Source organism: Pseudonaja textilis, chromosome 2 (genome assembly GCF_049901715.1).
Source record: "Pseudonaja textilis isolate UNSWEBS1 chromosome 2, rPseTex1.2, whole genome shotgun sequence".
Taxonomy (NCBI): domain Eukaryota; kingdom Metazoa; phylum Chordata; class Lepidosauria; order Squamata; family Elapidae; genus Pseudonaja; species Pseudonaja textilis.
Window position 1 is genome coordinate 50072994 of NC_141991.1, and position 14357 is coordinate 50087350.

The window sequence follows — 14357 nt, forward strand, 5'->3', positions numbered from 1 at the left end:
TTCTGGAAATGGAATTCTGTTAGTAATTTGGTCTATAATTGTGTTCCATCATGTAACTGGATGATGGCTGGGAGGCAGAGAGGATGTTCTTTTTATTTCTGCTGTACTTGCCATATTTTTCCGAATAACAGAAAGACTGTATGTAATTGCCAGCTGGCTTTGGGAATTGATTAACTAACAGCAGACATTAATCTTTAAACAAATTAACAGTAACTTTGGTTTCAGATGCAATTTCTACCTTCAGTGTTCAGCAATAAGATATAATAGAACTTCATGAGGTTTGGGATCATCCATAGTGTAAGTTGGGACTAATATATATTCAGTAGATAACAATAAACACATATACCAATTTTTCAAAACTAAACTTCAACGTATGAAGCCTCATTATACAATCTAACTTGTACAATCAATTCTTAAACATGAATGTTAATTTTAAACAGTACTCTATAAGTAAGTAAAATACAATTTTAAACTACCAAATCTAGAAACATAACTAACATGAAAATAAATCCTGTTAATATTAATACTCAGTGTTCATATGCCAGTGTTTAATATGATTATCTGACATGCCAGCTCTTTGTGTGAAGGAAGAACATTCAACCCAACGCATTATTTTGAGATGGTAATGTACTGTTGTAGGAGAAATACGTGACTGAATTTAATGTGGATGAAGATTGATACCAAGAGTAAATAATTTAGTCAATCCACGAATTATAACTTGACTCCAAAGTGTCTTGTGCATACTGACACAAATATGCTGCATGAAAAAGCAAAATAAAATTAAAAGACATTTTTTTCACCTGTAAATGGGGCATTTGTGGGTTGGGATAAAAGTGAAGATGGCAGCTGTAACTCTGTAGTTGAAAGCACAGCTTTTCTTTATGAGAAAGATCTTCAAGTGTGGAGTCACTCCCCCATCTTGAATTTTCTGATTCCCCACCTCCACAGATGCCCCTATCTGTTAAAAGTTGTTGCAGTTAGACAAATCAGGAAGGATGATTACAGATTTATCCATTAGCATTGTCAAGGGCATGTGCAGAATATTGCTGGAGATGATTTTTGAATCATCAAAGTTAGAAACTTTGAATCCAACTCAACTTATTTTGGTCTTGTGTGCAAAACTGCATTTTTGATTGCATGAAGGGGCAGGTGCATGTATTAATATTATGGAATTGTAATGCTGCTGCATAAGCCAACACTGTTTTTTGTTTTTTGTTGGGGATGCTTTAAGTTAGCTTTAGTTTTTTTGCTTGAATCGCTTTTGCTTGCATTTAAACTTTATGTTGATTTTGCTTCATTTTTTCCCCATTTCTCATGCTGTTCAGGTTTTGGATGCCAGGAAAACAAAGGTTTGTTCACTTTTTGCAATCAGTTTTGTTTGCAAAATGTAGCATTTCTTAATGTGTGATTTTTGATATGCTTATTTCAGTAGCTGCAACAATCTTGCTTGATAAAGTGGCTCATAGCTTTCATTAGCAACCTCATTTAACAGTTTAACCCCTTTACTTTCATATGGCGTGATTAACATTAATCACTAGCACAGTTGCACTGTATGAAAATGCGTAAGCTTCTCTTCCCTCCTACACCCCAACCAAACCTGAATTTTAAGGCTTTTTAGATATAGTGTTTGGTTATGGAATGCCAGTCTTTAACATTTACATTTTTAACACTATTCTTTTCACCTCCTTGTCATAAGGTTTGTGGTTCACTCTGGGTAATATGTGTAATTTGTACTGTTTGTGTTTTTCATTCATCTCTTTATGGTTTCTAACTGCAGCCAAGAAGTATCATAACAAATAGCATCACTGTCATGTGTAGATTCTCACCAGAAATTTTACTAATGATTGGAATGTTACTTCTTGAATCAAATCTTTACTTAGAAGTTTCTTTTTCATTGCAGCATCTTCAGCTAACTATTCAGGCGCTCCAAGATGAACTTCGAACGCAGAGAGACCTTAACCATCTCCTTCAGCAAGAAAGTGGTAACCGAGGTGCTGAGCATTTTACCATTGAACTGACAGAGGAGAATTTCCGAAGACTTCAAGCTGAGCATGATAGACAGGCAAAAGAGTTGTTTCTCTTGAGAAAAACCTTGGAAGAAATGGAGCTGAGAATAGAAACCCAAAAGCAGACGCTGAATGCCAGAGATGAATCCATCAAGAAGCTTCTAGAAATGCTGCAAAGCAAAGGGCTGCCATCCAAAGGAATGGACGATGAAAATGAAAGAACTCGAAGGATGGCAGAAGCGGAATCTCAGGTTAATCATCTAGAAGTGATCTTAGACCAGAAAGAGAAGGAAAACATCCATCTTAGAGAGGTAAGGAAACTATGCTCATTTTGAACAGAATTCAGCTGCGGTTTTTGCAGAGTCTAAAAAACAAATGGAAACAGGATGGTTGCAATCTTACTTTCTGTAATAGTTTTATAAGTGGTCTTCCTCTCCAATCCACTTCCCAAGTGGCATGTAGAATGTAAACATTTGAAAGTGATCCCCATGCTTTGGCAATGCCATTTTTAACTTCTGGCTAGCAGTTCTGTGGAACTTAACTGTAAACTATTATACTTTATATGAGTGATGTTTATCTTGGGGAGTGGGTGTCTCTGCATGTCATAGTACACTCCTTTCCTCACACAGGGCCTACCAGTCATTCAGTAAAGTTTATGCAAAGCAGCCAGCAGTACAGCTGAATTCTGGATCCTTGACATGTTAATTGAATGTTGCATCTTACATTTATTGAAGGGAGAATTTTTGGCTCTTTCCTACTACTTGGAAAGGTGATTTTATGTTTCTTTAAAACAGCTTTTCTACGCAAGGCTTAATACAGTTTTCACTGTATTACTGTACAAACGTTGGTCTTGGGCTTAAGGGTCTGCTGCTGATTTTTAATAGTACAACCAAAGGAGGATCTAAAGATCAACAAAAAGTGGTTGGTCTGAATACAAACTGTTGATCATGGGTTAAACTTGGGTCCAATTGGATTAAAAAGATCTAAGAAGAACATTCTCATTTTCACACGTGGTTCCTCTTCTAGCTAGGATGTGCCATATTGAAGCTTACACAAACAACCCTTAACTCACATGTGTCCAATCTTTTTGGCTTGCCTGGGCTGCACTGAGTAAAGAGAAATTGTCTTGCATCGCATATAAAATATATATTATAGTTAATGCATATAAACAACAAATTTCCTTTAAAAGTTATGATTTTGTGGGGCCACATTTGTAACTGTCCAGAGCCGCATGAGGCCCGAGGCTCTGGGTTGGGCATGCCTGCCTTAACTGGCCTTGGATCCCATTTCCTAAAACTATTTTTCTAGGAAGAGTTAATCTTGATTAAATCATAAAACAACTGTATAGATTACAGCACAGCATCATTCTTTACAGCCTGTTTTGCAGTAAAGTTTTTGAGGTATATTTGGTGCAAATAATAAAAATTGGCACCATTTTTTTTAAAAATGTGGGCTTTAGGGAAATTATATAGTTGCCAGCTTTAATGGAGCAAAAGCTTACTAAGATTTAATCAGATGTGATAGTGAAGAAGAGATGCCAAAAGAAGGTAACTCCTAGCTACTGGAATTCTGTCTCAGCTGTTCAAGCTGCATTTCATGCCAAAACAAGAGATGAACAAGATGCTTTCGGGCAAATATAGCACATTTCATTCCTTATGTTACACAAAGGTGGGCCAATACTTCTATCAGTCTTTTTCTAGCTTTGGGGCCATTTTTATTCAGTTTTATCCTTTGCAGCTTATTATTGAAGCTTGATTGGATGTGAATCTATATAAGTGATCTCAGACAATGTATAATAAAGTCACTATGGACTGGACCTTTATTTATTTCTTTTTCTCTGTTTATGTCAGCTAACGAGGAGACATTGAAATGCATGTATATGGGAGAGTAAGATTTTATCAGAATACAACCGTCAATTTTGCATACCTGTTAGGAAATTACAATAAAAATATTAGATTTACTATTAAAGTTTCCAGTTGTCTTCACAATGCTTTTTAGTAGCTTTAATAGGATTCCTCTGTGATTAAGCTGTGTGATAAAACATGGAATAAGCAAAGGAAACGTTTAAAATCTTCCTTTATTCAGAGCAAAAAGTAATTGCAAGGCATGAGGCCCATTTTGATGTTTCTAAATAAATGCATGTAGTTGAATTTCTTGATGTGCAGACTGTGCAGAAGAATGAAGTAGAATGGAATGTTTTTTGTTTAACAAATACTTATTCCTTTTCATGAAGACAGATAGGCACAGAAATTGTCTCCAAATGTAGTCACTGAAGGTAGTTTTTGTTGTCCCTGCATAAATTTTAATAGTGAAAGCATTCTTGTTCAAATGGCAGCTTTCCTTACTATAGTTTTCACTGCAAGATATTTTTATACTGCCTGATTATGAGCAAAGGTTATTTACATATGCCTTGTGTTATTGTGCTTTCTATAAGTTAAATAGAGGCATAATTAATAATATGCATTATATGCATTATAAAGGCATACTTAATGATATGAGCCAGTAGTGTACTGCGGTTGCCAAAAAAGACAATGCAGTCCTAGGCTGCATTAACAGAGGGATAGAATCAAGATCACATGAAGTAATGCCACTTTATAATGTCTACACTTGGAATACTGCATCCCGTTTTGGTGTAAATGATGTAAAAAAGATGTTGAGACTCTAGAAAGAGTACAAGAAGAGGAACAAAGATGATTAGGGGACTGGAGACTAAAACATACAAAGAATGACTGTTGGGAAAAAAATGATGACTAGGGGTGACATGATAGCAGTGTTCCAATATCTAAGGAGCTGCCACAAAGAAGATGGAGTCAACCTATTTTCAAAGCACCTGAAGGCAGGACAAGAAGCAATGGGAGGAAATTAATCAAGGAGAAAATCAATCTAGAATTAGGGAGAAATTTCCCTGCAGAACAATAGCTCAGGGGAATGACTTGCCTCAAGAAGTTGTGGATGCTCCAACACTGGAAGTTTGTAAGAAGAAATTGGACAACCATTTGTCTGAAATGGTGTAGGGTTTCCTGCCTGAGCAGGGGATTGGACTAGAAGACCTCCAAGGTCCCTTCCAACTCTGTTATTCTGTTATTTTGGATGCACTCAAGTATTTAACTTTTTTCTAAATGAGTAGAACATGTTTAGTTCTTTGAAAATAAAATGACAAAAGAACAAGCAAAGTTTACACATAATTAGCAATGGGCTATTTCAAACCAGGATTTCCAAACTTTCTCTTATAGCTCAATGGATCCAAATAGAATTAGATTTGGAATAACCAGAAACTGGAGCATTTGTAGTCTTATAATCTATGTAAAATCTCTTTACAAAGTTTACACTAACTGTATAATTTACGGAGAAAAATGTGTCAACACCTGGACAGTAATTTCTTTCACTCTTCTTAAAATGTTTACTTTCCAAGTCTTCAGACAATTCAGAGAATAGGCAAAACCCTTTGTAAAGTTCTGGTTGTTACTGAACACCTTGCATCTGTTCCAGATATATTTACAAGTAATCCTCATTTAACATTGGCTTGCTCAGAGACTGTCCAAAGTTACAATGGTACTGAATAGGGCATACTTATGACTGGTCCTTTTAGTTGTGGCTGTTACACTGTTAAAGCATCCCCAAGGTCACTTAATCATGATCTGAGCATTCAGCAAGTTGTTTGCAATGATGATGCCACAGTGTTCTGCAATCCCACAACTGCCATTTCCCTGCCAGCTTCTGACAAGCAAAGTCAATGGGAAGCTGGCAGGAGGTTGCATATGTTGAAGGTGTGAATGAACTGTGTCTGTTCACCAAACAGTGACCACTAGGACTGCCAGCTCTGTTGTTGTAAGCTGATGCAGTGATGTGATATCTCACATTATGACTGTATCACTTAGCAATAGAGTCCTGGCCCCAATTACCCTTGGCAAGCATAGATTATCAGTAAAGAGAAAATATAGGCAGAAGAACCTACATTGGTTTTAAATTGTGTAAATTAAAATTTATTTACTTATTTTACTAAATAAATGACTGGATGGTTCACAAAGAAAAACACCGTATCTAAAATTGCACTTTGAGGAACTTGTAAAATTTTGTATTTGGGTAACATTTGTGATTAAAGGCAATTTTTTTCAATGTTTATAACAATTTTTGTATTTGTTTTTTTAAACTGCTTTAAAAGAATTTGGGGGTGTCATTTATGAGTTGAATAGATGACATTGTAATGCCCCCCCATAGCAAACTGTTCTCAGAAGTCAGCACTGCCAATATACATAAATTTGGAGGCTACAGTGTTTTGGGAAAGGTGCTCTCAAATAAAGTTTAAAATCACTTCATAAATAACATTGTACTTGTACATAGGCAGTGTATTAATCATGCTGTTTCAACTTTATATTGGAACCAGTACAGGACTATACTTCACCTCAGATTTCCATATTTGTGTATAGCAAATTATATTTTATAACTATATTTTATAGTTATTACAGTTAATAATATCAAAATACATTTAATTAATTTTCCTGTTTCAGAATGAAGGATTCCTGACTTTTACTTTCAATTCTTTTGTGATCATGTGGAAATCTAGCACAGATGCTTATTATTACTCTTTCTTAAATGTAGTGACCTTACATGCTTTTCCCTAAGTACCTTAAAGATTTTTTTTTAAAAAATATTATTACTACTGTTAAAATCTTGCTTTTAGTTGATAAATCTCTAATAAAGTGTAAAGTTCCACTGTAAAGTATTTTATGTATACATATACTCTCATAAACTGAGTATACATTTAATGCATTTTCCCTAAAAGCAGAATGTGATGTCAACATTACGTGTAGTTTTTAACCCAAGCTTCTATCAAAGTTGTTTTGTTAAACTGAAAAATAGGGTGGTGATGTATGTAAGTGTATAATTATACAAGCACCCGTTTCAAATGCTGGACAACTTAAACCAGAAAAAAACTTTGCTTCTCTCTCTGCAAATAACCAACTGAAAGGACGGGGACTGATAATAGAACTTGAACTGCTGACATGAATTATTTATGGCAAAGTTTTTAGAACTTATTCACAGAGTAACATTTCTTCTGTAAAACAGATGCTTTGCAGACATTTGTGTTTATTGTAAATGCCTTTCATTGGAGCCAGTTATAATTTACTAAGGAAACCTTTTATCAACCCCAAGCATTTCTTTCTCCATCCCTTTGAGAAGTTAGTTATACAGATTAGCAACCACTCCAACACCAGCCTCTTTATTAGGTCCATTTTGACTTCTTTTAGACAAGCTCACAAACTGTGAATTGTGCTTGAATATATGCAGATATGATATAAATATAACTGCATGAGCTCAGTATGTGGGCATGTAACATTTCTCTCTTTGTGTATATTATGTGTTCGTGCATGCTATGAATACCAACCTATCAAAAAGGCGATTGTATTTTATTAAAATTCTGTGTATAAATTAAAATACAATATTTTGAACTGAATTCATAGGTGTGGAGGAGGAAGCTTTCATAATCTTGGCACAGACCCCAGACTGGAAAATATAGATTCACTCCAATTATATTCCTGAAAACAGTAATTATATTTAAGGCTGGCTGAAGGCATTTTTGCTGCCTCAAGCACTACCACAGCCAAAATATTAGGCCCAAAGGCAGGGCAGGTTTTTTTTTGCTACCTGAAGCACAGCATGTCACCAGTGCTTTTCTCTGGACTTTTTATGGTAATTTACTTACAAATAAGTAAATTAAACAACTGAAAATGTACTGTGCCTTTATAACAAATGGGGGATGGGGTAGGTCTAATATGGAAAATAACAGCCAAGAGTCTTCATCAGGGGTGTATACGACAGGGTTAACTAACGGTTCGGGATTTATTAGCTTCCCTGCAGGCTGCGAGCCGCGTGCCTGTAAATCGTCATCAGCAGCTGCCTGCAGAGAAGCAGTCTTTGAAAACAGCCCTCTTTTCTTGCTTTTCTAACTGCAGCTGTGCCTCGTTTGGCAGCTGAAGTTGAAAAATCAGGAAATAAAGGTCATGTAAGGTCATGTAAGAGCCCAGGTGGGCAGGTGGGCAAAAGCATCAGCAGACATAGAACCAGTTCTATGTCTGCTGCTCTTCAGTTACCGGTTCTACAGAGGTGGACAGAACCGGTAGAAACCCACCCCTGGTTTTCATATATACACTGCCTTAATTTTCTGACCAGCTACATAAAGACAAGTTATTAGCATTCCCTCCCCTCCCCCATATAGTTTTCTTCTATTCATCTTTTTTAATTACAGGAAATTAAAACTAATTAAAGGTTTAACCTATGTTATTTAAACCCATGTCAAAAGGTGCCAGGAAAGTGGGTGCAAAAAAAAAAAAAAAAAAAGGAGACAAGGCCAGAATGGATCTGCTGGCTGGGTGGGATGTTTATCACAGCATTTTAACTTAAATAACGAAGGCAAGTGAGGCTCAATTCTTCCCCAGCAGAAGATGAAACTCTTCCCATGCATTCACACTGTCCCTGGGGGCATAGCATTCTTAGACAACAGCTAAAAACCACCATTCCCTGTCTTCCATATCCAAATCCAGTGATTTATAACAACATTATGTCCAGTCTGAGAAGAGTGTATGTGGCTGCAACAAAGTTGCCGCTGCCCCAACTGGACTCTAACAAGGCTGGCAAATTGTTCTGTGTTTATAAGCAGAGGTCTCCAAACTTAGCAGCTTTAAGACTTGTGGACTTCCACTCCCAGAATTCTCCGGTCAGCCACAAGTCTTAAAGTTGCCAAGTTTGAAGACCCCTGGTTTATAGCTTTACTGCAGGCCAGTTTAAGGACAGCAGTTGGGGGTATTTCTCATTTTTATCAGATCAAATAAACTTATCATTGTCCTGGGTGGGCTTTGGCATATCTGGGCAGTTGGCTGAGAAGAAGGGATGGTCACTTTTAAAGTTGCCGAAGTGACAGCTCACTGGTACAGAGGTGCTGTGCTCTGGTAACCTATCACCTGGACTATTTCTGTAAGACTAGCAACTCTTATCAAAACTGCACAGCTGACAGCTGACAGTTGTTTGGGTGGAGAAGCCTTCACTTCTGCTTCATTTTTGTTCCATCTTTGATCCTTGGTAGCCATACTATTTTTGGATGTGGGTTTGCTAGTTTTTCTGTTACTGAGTAGAATGGGAAACCCGTCAGGTTTCTTGCCAATTTCATTCCAGCTCCTTAAAATGGCACTCTCCAAGTAATAAAAACAGCAGGAAGCCATGGCTGTGCTAAATTCATTGTTGGCAGAGCCAATCTCTCTTTCCTAGTTTAAATTGATTTTCTACGCAAGAAAATATTTACAGTATATTTTTACATAGAAAGGAAGCATTCCTATGCAAAGGCATCTGTTGACTTTGGGCTAGTACAAGGAGATGGAGATGTTATGTTATGCCGGTTGCACCCATTCATGGACTGAGGGACCCTGTACATGGTCAATCACACCATGGTCTCTTCCTGATTGGATTGTTGCAATGCAGTCTACATGGGGCAGCCCCTGAAAACCACCTGGGAGTTTTACTTGATCCAGAATACTGTGACATGGATAGTTATGGATGAAGTTCCTTAAGCACCTATAATATGGCCACTCTGAGAGATGCACTGGCTCCCCAAGGGCTGCCAAATATGATTTTAAGATGCTGGTTATGATCTCTGAAGCCTTACATGTTATAGACTGGGTTACTGGAGGGTCTGTCTTTTCCCAAGAAAATCTCTCCACCTAATATGTTCCCTTTCCAGGTTTGTCACTGCCGTGGCACCCCTGGCTTAGAGAATGCTGTAAAACACTATGAAGCGGTATATAAATCTAAGTGCTATTGCTATTGCTATCTTATGCAGCCAGCTTTTCAATAAGATTAGTAATACATTTTATTGGCTTTATATATTATTACACTGCAGTGTGCTGGTCACCGTGGTAGCAATAGAAAAGCTGAAATTTACTTAAGTAAAAGAAAAAGATTAAAACTACCAATAGTGATAAACTTATTTAAACATAAATATACATAATGGGAATTATTTACTAGCATGGCAGTGGAGAGACGATTGGGGTGTGAATTATTTCCAGTGTTTTTTTCACCTGTACTTCTAGAAATGGGGCTTTCATTATAGAGGCACCCCAATTGCTGCCAGGGAGGAATATATTGATGAAGAATCAATAAATGGAGTGTTCTGGAAAGAGATCTGTTTATTTTGAATCCACTAGATCCAAAGTCATTCTATTACTATAGTTAATTTAATATGGGCCACTCAACCATACCAGCCATGGATCAGGCAGAGTTAATTTATTCCATATTGCTAACATGGGAAGGGAGGGTGCAATTTAGTAATATCAGGATTTTTGTATTGCGCATTTTTGGCCTTGGCCAGCACGAAGTGGTAATGTTGGAATGTGCAAGAAGATATGCCAACATTATATTTCCCCAGTCCCATAATAATTTGCTCTATATTAGGATTAGGAACATAGCCTAGAGGTGTGTCATTACCATTTACCATTCTAGATTTAGCAGCTTATGTGACTGTTTTTCTTCTCCTTCCCCAAATATCTTTTTTCCTTTTCTGTTTATTTTTTCTGTCTTAATTATAAGAGGAGCAGCAACAGCCTCATGAAGATTTGGATCAGGAAATAACTGGTTGGTGAAAAAATAAATTCATCATGAAACATTTAATACATTCACGTAGACATATATAAACAGATGGTATGACTTGGGTTGTATTTCAAGACACGGATTTGCCTTTTAGGGTCCTCCCAGTAGCTTGGATTATGGTTTTAAATCAATTAAAATTCATCTTTTCTTACCCAGTGGATGTCCAGTGAGCCTTTTTTACTTCCTCAGAGGCAAAGGTTAAATTGATCTAAGTGTAAATAATCATGCATAGGGCAGCTGATAGTCTTGGCAAAGCTGCAGTTATATAGTTTCGCTAGATGGCACTATTGAATGAGGATTGTAAGACTTCATCTTTTCCGCAACTGAGTAAGCCACAGTTCCTCAAACCTTTGTAATACATGATTTCTACTACTTCTGGAATGATAAACTAATGGGTGATTTTGAATCAGGACATGGTTAAAATTCGATCACTGTTTGCAAAAGTCCCCCCTCTTTCCCACCTCCATTTTTTTTTAGAACTTATCTATCCTCTCTACAGGGAACATTTAATCAGATTTTAGGATTTTAGGAAAAATGAAATTGCTACATGAAATTGAACCATCTAAATTAAAAATAAAGTTGCCTCATAATAAATCTGTGTCGTTCTGTTGTAGCAGATGAGTGTTGAATACAAACCTCCTTTCCTGTGTATGTATATTGCTTGCAGCCTTAAGGGAGTAGTTGAAAAAAAAATATGAATGTATGACAAATGTTCAAAGTTGAGCAGATACATTTTGTGAAATCAGAATGTTCCAAAGTTATTTTTCTGTATCCAGTTTAAATTGCAGTATCGGTGCTATAAAACCAGACCAGATGGCTCATAAGTAGAGCTCCAGAACCCTGGAAAATCCTCATGTTACCTGATTGGCTCCAAAAATAAGTTTGTGCAGATGTATCACTGAAGCCTAGTAATATTTTATTTTAATGAAATGTCTCATAACCTTACCTGCTGTATAGTATTTTTATTTTAAGAATGATTAATCTGAATTAAACTTTAACATAACTATAGTTAATTGAACAGAAGGGTTTTTTTCTGAGTTAGTTTGGCAGACTCAGTAGTACTTCAGGGGAAATAATAGTAAGTTAGTTCATTTATTTACAAATAATTTACCAATCACAGCAAATATTACAAATTATTGAAGTAATTTTTTAAAACAGGAGTTCTAAAACCTTTTCCTTTCAACTTCATTTTGACTTTTGTTGTGGAGTACTATATATAAAAATAATCAGCCAAGCATCAGTCTCCCAAGTACATTAAACAGGAAACACAACAAGATGAACTAATTCCACTTTATTGTAAGGCTAACAGACTCTTGCAAGTCTGAAAGTACAAAGAGTTTCTTTTTAGTGCCTGATAATTTAGGGCAGAAACCTTTCTAAGTTTCTTTCTCTGCCCGTTACTCAATGGCTGGCTCCTCCCCCTTTTGTCTGATAGTTTCTTAGAGGCATCTTCCAAAGTTGTTGTCATATTCCATTACAACAGGGCAAATATCATGCTTAATTTGATTTAATTTATGGTTACTTTTAGTTACAATTAACTATAATTTACTCTTTATCTTGTTCTGTCAGATTAAAAATTATGACTTGTAACAACTTTGGAGAGACCACACCTAAGGTTTAGGCGATTCCTATTCTGCTCTACTTATTTAAAGGGAATAACATGGAAGTTTAACAGGCCTTTAAAGGTTGCAATGATTAAGAGTTGGGGTTTTTTTTAATAAAAAATTTATTTGGGTTTTCACAAAACATAATACAACTAAAATTTCTTTTTTGAGAATAGTATGGTCCCGGGTTATCACTTCTCCATACAGACACAAATTCAATTTCATATTCATCTTTGTGTTCTATTCCATATCTTATTACTATTTTAACATTTTCTCAATAATTTACCCTTCCCTTAGTTTTCTCAGTCTTACCTTTAATTATCTCATTCCTTTCTAAATTCAATTATATATATCTTTTTCTAAGTTTCAATACCTTTCTACTCATTATATTTATACTTTTGTCTGTCCTGCTTCAATTTGTAGTTACTAATTGGAGTATGACACCTTTGTATCTTTTAATTTTTATCCACTCAACTCTTATTTAAACTTCAATTTATGCCTTTACAATTATAACATTCAATATAACACATAACTTCTAGTCGAATTCTGCTTGGTACATTCTTAAAATACGCACTAAGTTCTTAAAGAGAAAATATATACATAACAATAACAAATAAAATACTTATTCTATTCCAATTCAGCTCTATCATTAATGTTAGTTATAATCTTTGACATCTTTAACATTTCTTTTCAATAGGGTATCATACTTCTAGGAACACTTATAATATTTCCATAATCTTTTCATGTTTCTTTCATATTCCTCTTCACTTAAATTTTTATAACACATTTATAATAATTAAAATGTTCCCCTCCTTTCTTAATTTCATTCTCTCATTCTCTTTATTTCATTTATTTATTAAACATACCATTACATTACAATGAGTATTTTATCTATCATTTTAATCACACTTGTTTCATATTTTCAAAGTTAATTTCTATTTCTAATATAACAATACTGTCTTATGTACCATGGCAGAATCCCCCTTTCAATTAAGTTTGCACCCATTATATCTGTGTCTTCTAAATAGGCTTAATCCTTGTACATTTTCCCTGTTTATCTATGTCCTTTTTCTGTCCTTTATAATTTCTTTTCCTTTCCCTCTTTCCCCTCTTCTTCCCCCTTCCCTTTTTGACTCCTTCTCTCTCTCATTCTGATTCTCTCTTCTGTAATCCTCTCTTCTGTTTCTTCCTAATGTTATAATTACTTTTCAAACTATTTTTTTGGGGGGGTTGTTTTTTCAGATCTTAAATTTTCCACTCTCTTTCCCCACTTTCCTTTCTTTTCCCCACATAGAAATACTTGGTCATTGAAGATGGCTTCTTCTTTATCCTGCCCTTCTTGTTCTACAGGCATTTCTTGTTGTTTCTCATAGTTCAGGATCTCCATTTCTAAAAATTGAAATACAAAGCCAAAAGAACCTCTTCATTCTTGAGCATCTTCTTTCTGTTGTTTAAGCTCCATTCTCAATTCTTCCAAGAGTGATACCATTTTAAAAACTTTTTAACAACCACCTGATTAATTTTAGTCCTTTAGATCCAATAGCCCCAAATCCAAAAATCACCAAGTAATCCAAATAATCCAAAGCTCTTTCTTCTTGCTCCCCCCCCCACTTTCTCTTCCTGGGGTTCTCTTATCTTGTTACAAAGTTTCAGTTAAAATGTATCTTTTAGGAATCTTGTTAAAGTTTTACTGTTAATTCCTTTCACTTCCAGGTGGTCCCCTCCATTTTTCCAGATTCCACCCTTTTGTTTTTTTCCTTCTTTTAAAAGTTTTTGAGAATCCAGAAATCTTTATTATCCCTTTGACATTTTATTTTCAGCTTAAATACCTGATAAGTCAAAGTGGATTTTTGCCAGTTTCTTGCTTAAATCTCTTAATTGTCAATATAGGGAAGAAAATTAAAAAAAAACCCAAATCCTTTCCCTTCCCTCTCTCATTCACCGCTTCAAAGTCTTCTTTGGAAACAATGTTGTTCTTTATCATTCAAATTCCAGGGTACCTTGTATTGTTGCTTTTTCAGTTCGACCTGGTCAGCCAAAACTTTCTCTTCTTATCTTCCTCCTGCACATTCTTTTATGGTCGAGTTCTTCTTTGAGGTGGCCATTTCTG

The 14357-nt window shown here is 35.6% G+C and overlaps 1 protein-coding gene across 1 annotated transcript in view; it reads left to right on the forward strand.

The window, feature by feature from the left end:
* The window catches only part of ERC2 (ELKS/RAB6-interacting/CAST family member 2), a 615701-nt gene that overhangs the window by 76948 nt on the left and 524396 nt on the right, over positions 1-14357 (forward strand). Inside the window, exons 2-3 of the mRNA XM_087923860.1 lie at positions 1326-1349; positions 1901-2317. Of these exons, the coding sequence (XP_087779986.1) occupies positions 1326-1349; positions 1901-2317 (441 nt within the window). The remainder of the gene's footprint in view (positions 1-1325; positions 1350-1900; positions 2318-14357) is intronic.